Below are 15,004 nucleotides of genomic sequence, written 5' to 3'. Positions count from 1 at the left end.
GTAGTTCAGTTTCTTTAAGGGGAGTAAAACATTCTAACTGATGATCTGATACAGTTATATAGTTAACTACAAGGTTACTTTCATTGTCTGACCTTAAATTAGTAGTTTGAATTTTTTGTCGGATATTCTCAATTTTGTCATTAAAAAAATTCATGAAGTCGTTGCTACTACATACTGCAGGTGTGCATGTGTCGATAGTGGACTTATTCCTGGTTAATTTTGCTACAGTATTAAATAGGAATCTAGGATTATTTTTGTTGTCTTCTATTACCTGCTACTGATCTCCTGTGCGCCCTGTGGCACATAAGGCCTCCACAGAGTTCCTCCACTCTTTCTTGTTGCCAGCGCTCCTACGAACATGATCCCATGACCTCCATCCTGCTGTTTTCATCTCCTCCTCTACGGTGCGCCTCCGTGTTGTTTTAGGGCGCCCTCGTTTTCGTCTCCCTTCTGGTGCCCATGTTAGTGCTGTGGTGTTATTTCCGCGATCTTGTCTTAGAAAGTGGCCAATCATTATCCATTTGCACCGTTTCACCTCTATGCTCATAGGCTTCATGGTTGTTCTTTGTAGTAGCTCATCTGTGCTCATGTGATCTTCCCAACGGATCCTTAGTATTTGCCGGAGACATTTGTTCTGGAACGTGTCTATGATCTTGTTATCCCCTTTATTCATTTTCCATGTCTCGCATCCATATAGAAGGACTGGTACGATCATTGTCCTGAAAAGTTTAAGCTTTGTTCTTCTTGATATGTGGCTTGACTTCCAGATCTTTTTTTAATCTTACAAATTAGCCTCTCGCCTTCGATACTCTATTCTTTAGATCTTTCATTCCTCCTCCTTCCTTGCATACTATTGCTCCTAGGTAGTTGAACTGTTCCACATTCTCAATATCATGCCCTGCAACAGCTATTTTTTCTTGGTTATGAGGGTTAATTCTCATCATTTTGGTCTTTTCTGCATTGATCTGGAGTCCGACACGTCTGGCTTCTTGATCTAACCTGTTCAATTTGTCCTGCATTTGTTGTCGAGTAGAGGACAGCAGTGCTAAGTCGTCTGCAAAATTGAGATCGTCTAATTTTGACATGAACTTCCACCGTATACCATTTTCACCACATCCAACTGTTCTTCTCATTACCCAGTCCAGCACAATTAGAAATAGGAAACCTGACATGTTACATCCTTGCTTAACACCTGTTTTGACATCAAACCACTCTCCTCTTTCTCCTTGATCTTCTACAGCGCATTTAAAGCCTTCATAAAATAGCCTTACCATCTTAATGATCTTCTCTGGGATACCATATCTTCTCAATATTATTCACAAACTATTCCGATGGATCGAATCGAACGCTTTCTCGAAATCTACAAATCCTACATATATCGTCGCTTGCCATTCATTTACTTGCTCAAGGATGTTTCTTAGTACAAATACTTGCTCTGTCATTCCTCTTCCCCTCCTATATCCTGCTTGTTCATCTCTCAACCTTTTGTCCACACCATTCCGCACACGATCAATAATTATCCTACCAAGTATTTTCCCCACTACGGACAGTAAGGTTATCCCTCTAGAGTTCTTGCATTCTTTGAGGTTTCCTTTCTTCGGTAATTTGATGATGATCCCCTGCTTCCACTTTGATGGGAGCTCTTCCTGTCTCCATACATTCTGGAGCAACTGATGGACTTTGAAAATTCTCCGCCTGCTTTCAGCATCTCAGCCATTATTGAATCAATGCCTGGTGTCTTTCCATTTTTTTAAAGCTCTTGTTGCTGACTGTACTTCTTCATTTGTTGGTTCTTCTATTCCTATTTCACAGATGACATCAGAGAAATCGAATCCGTTCTCCTCTTCTACTGTTATTGGGTTGGGCGGTTCCCCTCGATCGAGTACTAACTCAAAATGCTCAGTCCATCTAGCTAAGATCTCTTCCTTGCCACTTAGGGTGTTTCCATTTTTATCGAGGATGGCAAAGGTTTTCCTCACTTTTTCGTTACACAAAGTCTTTGTTAGTCCATATAATGTTCTCATTTGGTGACTACTGGCTGCTGCTTCTGCATCCTTTTAAATATCGTCTATCCATTTCCTCTTATCAGACCTTAAGCTTGACTTTACTTCCCTCTTTTGGTCGGCATATTTCTTTCTAAGTTTCTTCTTTATTCTCTCGGAGTGGGTCCCCAAGATCTTTTTGTGGGTATCTTCTCTCTCGCTAATGAGTTTCCAAGATTTTTCGCTGATCCATGGTTTCTTCTTCCTGCGTGGTTTTCCCAGTACTATTTCGGCTGTCTCTGTGTATGCCTTTTCCATCATTTGGAATTCCCCTTCTAGACCATCTTCGCTTGGGTGTTCTAGCTCCTCTTCCTCCAGTACTTGATATCTGTTCTTCAAGGTGATGCTGAATGCTTTTCCAATGCTTTTTTTTTCTCTTAGTTTCTCCATATCATACTTCCTTCTTGTGTTGCATTTGTCTTTCGGCTGGTTTCTAAGACTGAGCTTGACACTAGATAATGGTCACTTCCAATGTCTGCTGATCTGAATACTCTGGTATCTTTCACTGAATTCCTGAATCTTCTGTTGATAAGGATGTGGTCTATCTGGTTTTTCGTATTTCCATTCGGGGATCACCAGGTGGCTTTATGAATCTCTTTGTGGGTGAATAATGTGCCAGTTATCACAAGGCCGTTCATATCGCTTAGTGCACATAACCTTTCTCCATTGTCATTCCGTTGCCCTAAACCGTGCCTTACCATCACCCTCTCATAATGCTTGTTGTTTTCACCAACTTTAGCATTCATATCACCAGTTATTACCAGCATGTCATGGGTTTTACATCCATCTAACACGTCTTGCAGTCTTGTGTAGAACTCGTCTTTCTCTTCTTCGTTCGCATCTTCTGTTGGTGCATATACGTGTGTCATCTTAATGTACGCTGAATAAAATCTTGCTTTGATGATCCGTTCGCTGATTGGGTTCCAATCCATCAGGGCTCTTGCTGCTGCCTTGGACATCAGTATCCCTACTCCTCTCCTATGAGTGTCGTCATCTCTTCCAGCGTAAATAATGGTCTCGCCGCTTTGAAGTTGCATTTTTCCTTGGCCAGTCCAATGGGTTTCACTTAGGCCCATCACATCTATGTTTCTCCTAGCCATCTCTCTTGCTACCTGCGCAATGTTTCCACTTTGATATAGCGTCCACACGTTCCAGTTACCGATCTTAGTGTTTTTCCTCGGGTGTACCACTTGACTGTTCAGCCTGAGGGGGTCCTGTCGGCTTTGTCCCTCCTGCGTCATAGGCTCTCCTTTGTCTGGACGAGTAGCCACTGAACATCCGAGATTGAATGAATGAATTCTCTCTGTTTCTGGTTTTGGTAATAAAGTGGTTTTACAGTAGCGGGATATTAGCCCTCTGACCAACCCCCAACCTGGAGGACCAGCGAATCACTTTTTTTGTCTGGCTCCTATCCTTCGACCTTCTCGGCATGGGTGGCCCTACCAGGAGTTCAAGAACTCCAGCCGATATAGCTCTAGGGGTCATAGGAGCACGCAAGCCGTACCACCACGAGCAAGGTAGTGATCCGAACGATTTCATGAAATCGTTGCTACTGCATACTACAGATGTGCATGTGTCTATAGTGGACTTATTCCTGGTTAATTTTGCTACAGTATTAAATAGGAATCTAGCGTTATTTTTGTTATCTTCTATTAGGGAGGAGAAATATGTTGATCTCGCAGCACTAAGAGCTTTTCTATACTTCAGGAAGCTCTCCTTCCAAGCTAATTTGAACACTACCAATTTTGTTTGACGCCATTTACGTTCCAATTTTCGAGTGGTCTGTTTTAATGTGCGAGTGTCATCATTATACCAGGGTGCTAATTTTTTGTCTCTGACCATTTTCCTTTTTAGAGGAGCTACATTAAAGTATGGCGGAATGTTGACTCTAAGCATTCAGTTGCCTGATCAAGTTCTGCAGGGGCTGACGGTGACCCAATCAAAGTTGACAACTCTGGGAGATCATTTATAAAGCTCTGTGTAGTAGTTGACGTGAAAGTACGTTTAATACAGTAGCGTGGTGAGGTGCATATATTATTACTCAGACATGGTTTGAATGAGATGAGATAATGATCTGAGATAACTTCAGACTGTGGAAGTATGACTATATTGTCTACGTTTAATCTGAATGTTAGTATTAGGTCAAGGGTGTGACCACCATTATGGGTCGGTCCTATGACATTCTGCTTAATCCCAACTGAATCTAAGATGGACACAAACGCTGTTTTTAAAGGGTCTTCAGGGTTATCGAAGTGAATATTAAAATCTCCGACAACTAAAGCTTTGTCTAAGGAAATAACCAGATCTGAGATAAAATCTGCAAATTCAGAAAGAAACTCAGAATATGGCCCCGGGGGCCTGTAAATAATAAGCAATGGAATTAACTGGGTAGACTTATTTTTTGAGGCTACATACATTATATGAGTATGAAGAACTTCAAATGTATTAAATTTATAACCAGGTTTTTGTTACACCTAGATAATCGTTATAAATAACCGCAATGCCTCCTCCTCTGCCAGTTAGACGAGGCTGGTGTATATAACTGTATCCAGGAGGACTCGCTTCATTTAATGCTATATATTAATTTGGCTTAATCCATGTTTCAGTTAAACAAAGTACATTAAACTCCTGATCAGTAATGAGTTCATTAACCATTAGCGCTTTAGATGTAAGAGATCTAATATTTAATAGCCCCACCTTTAGATCAAAGGTGCTGGCAGCAGCTGTACAGTCAGTATGATCTAATTTTATATTGATTAGGTTACTGGAACAAACTCTCTGAAAATTTCTACCTTTTTGTTGAGCTCGGGGAACAGACACAGTCTCGATGTAGTGGGCCCTGAGTGACGACTCTGTGCAGCTAGCAGACAGTCGGTTTAGCCTGTTTGTCTGCTCCCTGGCCTTGGCTCTGGATTGTCAGAAATTAACTAGGCCTGTTCTGAGACTATGACCTATACTGCAGGAAATGAGAGCAGCACCTTCCCGAGTGGGATGGATACCGTCCCGCCCTAACAGGCCAGCAATGCCCTCAAAATTAGCCCAATTATCTATAAAGCCCACACTGTTTTCAGAGCACCACCTGGACAGCCAGCAGTTCAGCGACAATAACCTGCTGTAAGCTACATCGCCACGCCGCATTGGGATGGGACCAGAGCATACTACAGCATCGGACATCGCCTTCGCTAATTTAAACACCTCTACAAAGTTACTCTTAGTAACCTCAGACTGACGAAGGCGTATATCATTAGCTCCTGCATGGATAACTATCTTTGAGAACCTGTGCTTGCCTAGGACCCTAAGATTACCTGCTATGTCCGGCACCCTGGCTCCCGGAATACACCTGACTAAAGCTGCTGGTGCTCCTAAAGGCTGAGCTAATTTCACATGCCATATGATGGAGTCCCCTATAACCAGAGCTCTTTCAGGTTTCTCAGTGGGTGCATCACTAAGGAGAGCAAACCTGTTCGGCACGTGACGCGGAGAAGAGTGGTGCTCCTGTGGGCGAGCCTCAGCGGTAGCTTTGGCTCTACGCTTATGCCGCCGAGCCATCACCCATTCGCCCCGCTGTAAGGGCTCTAATGCCGGAGTTGGGGGATTACTAACTCCACCTAGGGCATCCAGACTTTCCCCTACAGAAGCTACACTGTTCTCACGCTTACTAACCTGCTCTAAAGCCTGGACACGCGCTTCTAGCACTGTAATCTTCTCCGTCAGAGAGCTAACTAATCTGCACTTATCGCTAATAAAGCTATCGCTAGTGACGGAGGAAGAATGACTAAACATCCTGCACTCAGCACACTGAACAGGCAGAAGGTGTGCCATGATGAAAAGATTCACATACCTTAAACGAAGATCTGTTGATATTAAAGCAGATCCGATGTGGATGGCCTCCACTTTAAAAGTCTGTGTTGCCCAGCGACAGCCCCAAAACATCACTGCTCTAGAGGAGATCTGCATGGAGGAATGGGCCAAAATACCAGCAACAGTGTGAGGAAAACCTTGTGAAGACTTACAGAAAACGTTTGACGTCTGTCGTTGCCAACAAAGGGTATATAACAAAGTATTGAGATGAACTTTTGTTATTGACTAAATACTTATTTTCCACCATAATTTGCAAATAAATTCCTTAAAAATCAGACAATGTGATTTTCTGGATTTTTTTTTTCTTTTCATTTTGTCTCTCATAGTTGAGGTATACCTATGATGAAAAATTACAGGCCTCTCTCATCTTTTTAAGTGAGAGAACTTGCACAATTGGTGACTGACTAAATACTTTTTTGCCCCACTGTAAATCGAGAAATGGTGAAACGGGCAATAGGTTGAGCAAGGCACAAATAGACCATCAGTGGCTAGGCAGGAAACAAACACAAGAAACAGGAAATCAAGGATTGGGAGCCAAGAGAAGCAAACGGGAACTAAAGTTCGGTAATATGTCAGCTCCGCAACACAATACTTCGCGATCTGTGAGTTTTTTCCAAGTCCTTGTATAGATGTGCTGATTGTGCCTTAATCTTGTGCAGGTGTGAGTTATTTACGCGTGTGCGCAAGAGTCCACTTGGCGTGCATGCTGTCCGGAGTGTGTCCAAGAGTCAGCCTGATGCATTCACCAAGGCATGCAGGTGTGACAATGGTCATTGTAGTATCTTATTTTCTCCACTTGTTGATGATGCCCTTCATGGTGTTTCACTGGTGCATCCAATGTTTTGGAACTTCTTTTGTACCCCTCGCATGATTTGATTATCATTTTGATAATGAGGATAATGAGACCTTTGCAGTCAATGACTTTGACGATCAGAAGAAACCAAGAAGATGCCAAGAAAAAAACTTACAGAATCATCCATCCATTATCCCTTATGCTGTTCAGGGTCGCGGGCAAGCTGGAGCCTATCCCAGCTGATTATGGGCAAGAGACATGTCCAGGACACCCTGGACAAATCTCCAATCATCGCAGGGCTGACACATAGAGACAAACAACCATTCACACCTATGGTCAATTTAGAGCCACCAATTAGCCTAACCTGCATGTCTTTGGACTGTAGGGGAAACGGGAGCACCCAGAGGAAACCCACGCAGACACGGGGAGAACATGCAAACTCCACACAGAAAGGCCCCCGTCAGCCACTGGACTCAAATGCAGAAACTTCTTGCTGTGAGGCGACAGTGCTAACCACTACACCACCGTGCTGCCCAATGATTTTGAATGTAATTGCTTAATATTTAGCACAGTCACATACCCCATTATAAAAGGTTGTACACATTTCAGCAGCCAGGTTATTGTAAGGTTGGGTTTTTTTTTTCCCTTTTTTCTGCCTGAAATGTTTCTCTCTGTTTTTCACCTGAATTTTGTTGATTTCAATCACACATTAAAGCTGGAAAAAGGTCTGATATGATTTACAGTGGATGTAAAGTGTACACATCCTGTTAAAATGATAGGTTTTTCTGATGTTAAAAATGAGACCACAATATATAATTTCAAAACTTTTCCCACCTTTTAAAGGTGCCCTTCCACCAAAAAAATTTAATACTGGCTCTTTTTGAAATACCATAGTTCACTCCGAGTTGCATATGCATGCTGCATGTGAAAATGTAATTCTACTCCCATTCCCTGTATTAGCTTATGAAAGAAAATAGTCGGAAAAACGAGCGAATCTGAAAAAGCCCTACGAACTTGTCTCACTTCTTCGAAAATTAGTATTCATGGCCTCGCCCAGCTTGGCTTACGACCGCCCACGGAAAGAAAGGTCAGATTTAAGCACGAGGAGAGATAGCAGAGCCCATCTCGTCAGTAGCTAATGAAGATGACCTAACAGCAAGTTGAAAACATGTCTGAACAAGTTCGTGCCTGTGTTATTTGTGGCAGTAACACATCAACATTGCATTTCTTGCCCAAGATAGAAGAGGTGAAGAAGAAATGGTTGGAATTTATCTTTGGAACACCACCAGCGAAGTATAATGCAACGTTAGTACTGTGTTCTGATCATTTCGACCACAGTGACTTTTCAAACTTCGTGCCTTCAGTAGTGGTTTTGCTTTGAAGTTGATTTTAATACCTGGATCTGTACTGTCAAGACGATTGACCACCAGCTCATAAGCTGTAAGTAAAACATGAACTTTTTGTTTGAAGGTTTTTGTTACAAAATAGCATGCTCATATTCGCCACGTTAGCATGCATGACATGCTCACAAGCTAGGCAGGGATGAGAGTTTTCCTCTTTCCAGCGGATTTCCGCTTTTTCTGAGTAAAAAACGACCTTTTTATATTATGCCAAATCCGTTGAGAATTTGTTTATTAATTTCGGGGGGTTGGGGTATGTTCCTTCATGTTGTTCAAACTTTATTAACTCCAACGATGTTTACACATTATTTGTAAGTCACCATCTTTAGTCTCGTTTAAATCTTGTTGAATGTGATGTAAAATTCGTGTTATCCACATTGTTATTGGTCAAAACATCGATGTCGAGACCATAATAGCCAATCAAAACAGTTTTTACAAAGACACCCACATCCGCTTGTTCTGACCCACTGGAGGTAGCGTCACAGTGCTGTTAGCTGATCAGAGGTAACACGTTTACTGATTGCTGTTAGCCAATCGTAACACGTTTACATGTCATGAATGTTAATGAGTAAGAGTTGAAATCCTGTCGTTCTCCTGCCACCCACTCCTCCACCAAACTAGAACAGCCTGAAACAGGAGAACCACAGCGTTTTGTTTTGTTTTTTTCACCAAAACCGGCCCACAGGGCATTCATTCATACTAGAGACCACCGCACAATTAATGAAAAAAAAAATGATGCAATGAGACCTTTAATGTAACCTATAACCTGTACAATTCAATTGAAAAACAAACAAATCTGTTACATAAACAAATAATAAAAACGTACAATAAGCTGGTTGCATAAGTGTGCACACCCTTCAACTAATAATACTTTTTTGAAGCACCTTTTGATTTAATTTTGGCATTCAGTCTTTTTGGGTAGGAGTCTATCAGCCTGCCACATCTAGACTTGGCAATATTTGCCCACTCTTCCTTGCAAAAGCACTCCAAATCTGTCAAATTGTGAGGGCATCTCTTATGCACAGCCTTCTTCAGGTCATCCCACAGATTTTCAATTGGATTTAGGTCTGGGCTCTGGCTGGGACATTCCAAAACTTGAGTTTTCTTCTGGTGAAACCATTCTTTTGTTGATTTTGATGTATGCTTGGTCATTGTTGTGCTGAAAGATGAAATACCTCTTCAGCTTTCTAGCAGACACCAGAAGGTTTTGGGCCAAAATTGACTGACTTGTATTTAGAACTGTTCATAATTCCCTCCACCTTGACTAAAGCTCCTGTTGCAGCTGAAGGAAAAACAACCCCAAAACATGATGCTGCCACCATCATGCTTCACCATGGGTATGGTGTTCTTTTGGTGATGCACAGTGTTTTTTGCACCAAACATACCTTTTGGAATTGTGGCCAAAAAGTTCAACCTTGGTTTCATCAGACCATAACACATTTTTCCCACATACTTTTGGGAGAGTTGATGTATTTTTATTTATTTATTTTTTTTGCAAAATTTAGCCGGGCCTGGATGCTTTTCTTTGGAAGAAAAGGCTTCAGTCTTGCAACCCTACCCCATAGTCCAGACATATGGAGAATACGGGAGATTCTCAGATGTAGTACACAACCAGTACTTGCCAGAAATTCCTGCAGCTCCTTCAGTGTTGCTGTAGGCCTCTTGGCAGCCTCCCTGACCAGTTTTTGTCTTATCTTTTCATCAATTTTGGAGGGACGTCCAGTTCTCTGTAATTTCACTGTGGTCCCATATTTTCTCCACTTCTTGATGACTGTCTTCACTGTGCTCCATGATGTATGTAATGCTGTGGGAAATTTTTTTTGTACACTTCTCCTTTTCAACAATGAGATCCCTCTGATGCTTTGTAAACTCTCTGCAAACCATGGCTTTTGCTGGAGGATGCAACAGAGTAAATGTCAGGAAAATCCTACTAGGACAGTTGAACTTTATTTGGGATTAATTGGCCATTTTAATTGATGGCAGGTGTGTACCCAAAAAGACTGAATGCTGTAATTAAATCAAAACGTGCTTCAACAAAGTATTAGTTTAAGGGTGTGCACACTTATGCAACCAGCTTATTGTAGTTTTTTGTTTGTTTGTTTGTTTGTTTGTTTTCCCCCTAACAGATTTTTTTAAAATTTAATTGTACAGGTTATAGGTCACATTAAAGGTAGACTGCCTTTCAGATTAAAGTGTAGGTCATAAAGAGTTTTCCCTGACACCCAGTTATTTTTGTTTAATGGACCGAAAGCTACTGAATTTGAATCACAGACTTCCAATTGTATTAGTTTTTTTTCCTAATAGAACAATTAATGAATTTAGGGCCATGTGGCCCTAAATTCTACACTATTTTTTTTCCTGCTTCAACATGACCCAAATCAAGATACTATGTTATGCATCACGTGGTGGGCTTTCCCTGTTCGTGCAAGGCATTGTGGGATACAAATTTGAAATGGGAAAGAAAAATGGAGGATGCGAGTGTGCGAATGAAACGTGAAAGACCGACTACAGTAACAGAAAGCAAGAAGAAAAGACATTATGTTGCGAAGGAAAGGAAACACAGGACCAAACTAATAAATATCCGTGGTCAGCAAGCACCTCAGTGTAATCAGCTGTTAGTTTCATGAGAAAACGACATATCCGTCAGTGCACAGTCAAGGTAAACCTGTGCATGCACATACGGACTTCCTCTGTCTGCTTGATTGCGTGAAGTGAGCCATTTCATGCACATTATTTGCTAGGGAATCCCCTTAAATTAAATAGCTTCCCAGCCACAGAATGACCTGATATTTTGAGCTATTACAGAAATAACCATATATCACAATGACCATATTTCAGAGGGAACTAAATTTCACCGATTTTATGAAATCGAAAGGCCGTTTAGCTTTAAAGGTGGGAAAAGTTTTGAAATGTATTTATCATGGTCTCATTTTTTTTACATCAGAAAATCCTATCATTTTAAGAGGGTATGCACACTTTTTATATCCACTGTATATTGGTTTCACTTTTTACATTACAAAATCTTCTACATTTTAACTGATGTAGACATTTTATGTCCACGGTGTATATTAAGGAATGACACACCAGTTTAATTTACATATTTTGTTACATTTAATGTTGCAGTATCTGCACACATTATTCTTTGCCATCATTGATATTGTAGCAGCTAAAACAGTCAATCCCTCAATGACTTTCACATTCACAAACTCTCTTCTCACTCCATTGATGACTTTCCCAGCATAGTAAAGCATACGGGAACAGGAACAGATTTAAATTTGTCACCGATTATAAACTCTTAATTGTTGCATTTTTCCACTTTTCTAAATCTGTATATTTTTAGACTACTTTATAATATGCAGAGCTTCTGCCAAACATTTTATTTGCTGTTATAGCTTATTTATATATTGTATGTTTCATTTTGTTGTTTTAAGGCTCTGTGGAACACCCCCCCCCCCCCCCCCTTTTTTTTTTTTTGTTGGTTGGTTGTTTTGAGGATTCAGTAACACTTAGAATCTCTGTTTCTGTATGTCATGTAGGGCCACAAACAAACCCTTCTGTGTATCCTGGACTGTGCTGCACATTTAATGAAATTGCCAGACGAAGTTGAAATGGCTGTTCTTCATCGTACAATCAAAGCATTCACTAGGGTGAGTTCTTGTTGCTTGACAAGCATTCAGGCTTGGGAAACTGCATGGGAGTAACAACCAACAATGGAATTCTTTAGATATATCCCAACTTGTATCTTGAACTGAATTTGAGGTTATTGCACTAATTCTGGCTGTGCTTTCCATTTCTTTCAGGTTACCAATGATTCAGAGAATGGACAGCTGATCTATAAAGCTCTTATGGAAATTCTAGTCCCGGTTCTGACTGATATGAGAAGAAAAGTGATGGAAGTAATACAGAGTTGAATGTCTGTGCAATTACCCAAATTCACCCTGGTCATTGTGGCATCCTGGATACATCCTGGATTAATATTTTTGAAAGAACTATATTGTGTTTTTCTATGAACTGTTGGTGTCAGCAGGCTTGATGTCTTAAATGGTGCTTTGTTGTCACTGTTATTCTTTAAGTTAATGTAATTTAATGTCTCATAATGCACACATCAGATTGGGTGATTAGTCTTTTTTTGTTGTTGTTAAAAATACTGCCATATGTGTGCCACATGTGCATTGTTCTCTCAATTGTCATTCTTAATCACTATGATGGAGCATTTGGGATCTTATATTTATCTAACTAACAGCACTATTTATTAAGAAATATCTAATTGTTTAGGTATGAGTAATGTTTTAAAAAAGAATTCTTACACTGTCACAATATTGTTTGCCTCTTGTTTTTTAAACATACCTCCACTTTTTAACATAAAAACCAAATACATTGACTGACTGTGCAACATATTTTATTAAATATTCGTATGATGTGTATAGTAAAGCAGTTTTGTTTTTAAAAAAAAAAAAAGATAAGAAAACAAAGACCAGTTCAAGGTTTGCTCTGTTAAATGTGGAAACTTGTAGCAAATGTATGCTGTTTATTCATGCAAATTCAATTACACTATATAGCCAAACATATGTACATACTTGACCATCACACCTATATGAGCTTCTTGGTCATCCCATTCCAAAACCATGGGCATTAATATGGATTTGTACCATCCTGTTGTAGTTATAACAGCCTACACTCATTTGGGAAGGTTTTCTAAGAGTTTGTCTGTAGAAATTTGTTCCCCATTCAGTCCAAAGAGCATTTGTGAGCTCAGACACTGATGCTGGACGAGAAGACCTGGCTCAAAATTGACATCCCATTTCATTCCAAAGGTGTTCGTTGGAGTTGCGGTCAGGGCTCTGTGCAGACCACTGGACTTCCTCTATATCAGACTCTTTAAACCATGTCTTTATGGACCTTTCTTTGTGCACAGGCATGCCGAAACAGGAAAGGGCCTTCCCCAAGCTGTTGCTACAAAGTTAGAAGCATAGAATTGTCTAAGTGTTACTGAATCCTCAAAAAAAAAAAAAAAAACCATCTTGTTTTCCACAGAGCCTTAAAACAACAAAATGAAACATGTATTTGAATTTAAAAATGAATTTAAATATTTTTTACAAAGATTTTTTTAATGATGTGGCATTTAACATTTACCTTTCACTGGACCGAAGTAGCCTACGGTAGTTCAAACCTGAAAGAGCCCCAGACCCATTATCCCTCCACCAAAATTTACTCTTAGCACTATGCATTATGGTAGATAGTATTCTCTTGATATCTGCTCAACCCAGATTCTTTCATCAGACTTCCAGAAAGTGACACATCATTTCAGAAAACATGTTTCCAGTGCTCCAGATTCTAGTTGTTGTGTGCTTTACACCACTCCAACCAAGGCTTGACATAGTGAGTTTGGGTTTGTGTGCACCATCTTGGCTATGGAAACCCATTTCATGCAGCTCCCAATGCACAGTTCTTGTGGTGGTGTTACTAATCCTAACCCGAGGCAGTTTAGGACTCCATAGTGCATAACACCACAGGGAATATTGCACTCAGCGACCCTGCTCTGAGTTTGTATGGCCATGTACCATGTACCATGGCTGAGCTGTTGTTGCTCCTTGGCATTCATCATTTCACAGTAATAGATAGCACAGATGTGACAGTTGGCCTGGAAAGATCTAGCAGGGCAGAAATTTCACAAACTAATTTGTGGTAAAGGTGTCATCTTATGACAGGGTCATGCATAAATTCTTTTTGCCCTTCAGTATGAAACATTTGACTGCCTATGTTTTTCTACAGAGATTGTATGGTTATGTGCTTGATTTTATGCACCTGTTAACAGTGGGTGTAGCTGAAACACCTGAAATCAAAGGAGAGGTGCCCACATAATTTTGGCCACATAGTGTACACATTTCATCATTGTCTTCACAACCCAACTGACATCTAACATGGTATTTGAAATTGTTTGTATGTTACAGAACTGCCCTGCCTGTGTTCAAGCTTTTGCGGAATGTCCTCTGCCTCATTTTAATGGCATTATTTTCTACGAAGCTGCTGTTTTGTAAATGTTTGACATTGTCTGCTGACAAAAAGCACTGTAGCGAACTAGAGTCTAAACTTCAACTCTTACTGAATGTATAGGAAATTTTAAGTGAACATTAACCTGAACTAGTGGGAAATTGTAAAAACTGACTATTGACGATTTTGAGGGACTTGCTCTTATCTACATGCCAATAAAATAAACTTTAATAAAATGAGCTGTTTGTGTTGATTTGCAGAATATAAAATTGTAGATTAAGATACTAATGAACTGTTAGGAATGGGTTAAGGGTTTAATTTTTTAATGCCTTGTCAGCAGCAAGTGTTTGTCATGGTAGGAGCAAAATAAATATAAATAATAAATGAATAAAAATATATAAAGGAATACATTGGTTTTTGGCTAATTGTTTTTGGCAAAACAATTTTTGGCTACTCTACCCACCTCTGGGGCCTCATGTACAAAGACCTGCGTGGATTTCCCACTAAATATGTGCGCACGTCAAAATCGGGAAATTTGCGTACGACCAAAAAAATCCGGACGTATCAATCAGTGCGTACGAAGGTTTCCACGCACTCTCCTGTTGTACATCCCAATCAACGTGGAATTCGGCGCACATGCACGAGCCCCGTTCCCTGCCCCGTCTCCTCCCTCAATTATTCCACACTGAATATGTTAATTAGTATAAATAGACCTGCAGTAAAGCCCGCGTTAGGTAAAAGACATGGCAACTTTTACTAACGCGTTAATGTTAATTAAATGTTAGAAATCTTGCGTTAATCAAATTAACATTTAACATTTATTATTAACATTTATTCGTGTTAATCCCTGCCTTTAGCACAGTGTAATAGAATTCACATACATCACTTAATTGTTCTGTCACGTCCAATTAAAGTGA

The 15,004-nt window shown here is 40.2% G+C and overlaps 1 protein-coding gene across 2 annotated transcripts in view; it reads left to right on the top strand.

Moving 5' to 3' along the window:
• The window catches only part of ptpdc1a (protein tyrosine phosphatase domain containing 1a), a 121,465-nt gene extending 107,169 nt beyond the window's left edge, over positions 1 to 14,296 (top strand). For both annotated transcript variants that reach the window (XM_060909913.1, XM_060909912.1), the window contains 2 exons: positions 11,633 to 11,743; positions 11,897 to 14,296. In XM_060909913.1, coding sequence (XP_060765896.1) covers positions 11,633 to 11,743; positions 11,897 to 12,007 — 222 coding nt within the window. In that variant the 3' untranslated portion in view covers positions 12,008 to 14,296. The remainder of the gene's footprint in view (positions 1 to 11,632; positions 11,744 to 11,896) is intronic.
• Positions 14,297 to 15,004: the final 708 nt, after the last annotated feature.

This window comes from Neoarius graeffei, chromosome 26, assembly GCF_027579695.1.
Source record: "Neoarius graeffei isolate fNeoGra1 chromosome 26, fNeoGra1.pri, whole genome shotgun sequence".
Lineage (NCBI taxonomy): Eukaryota > Metazoa > Chordata > Actinopteri > Siluriformes > Ariidae > Neoarius > Neoarius graeffei.
This window is presented reverse-complemented; position numbering and strand designations above follow the sequence as displayed.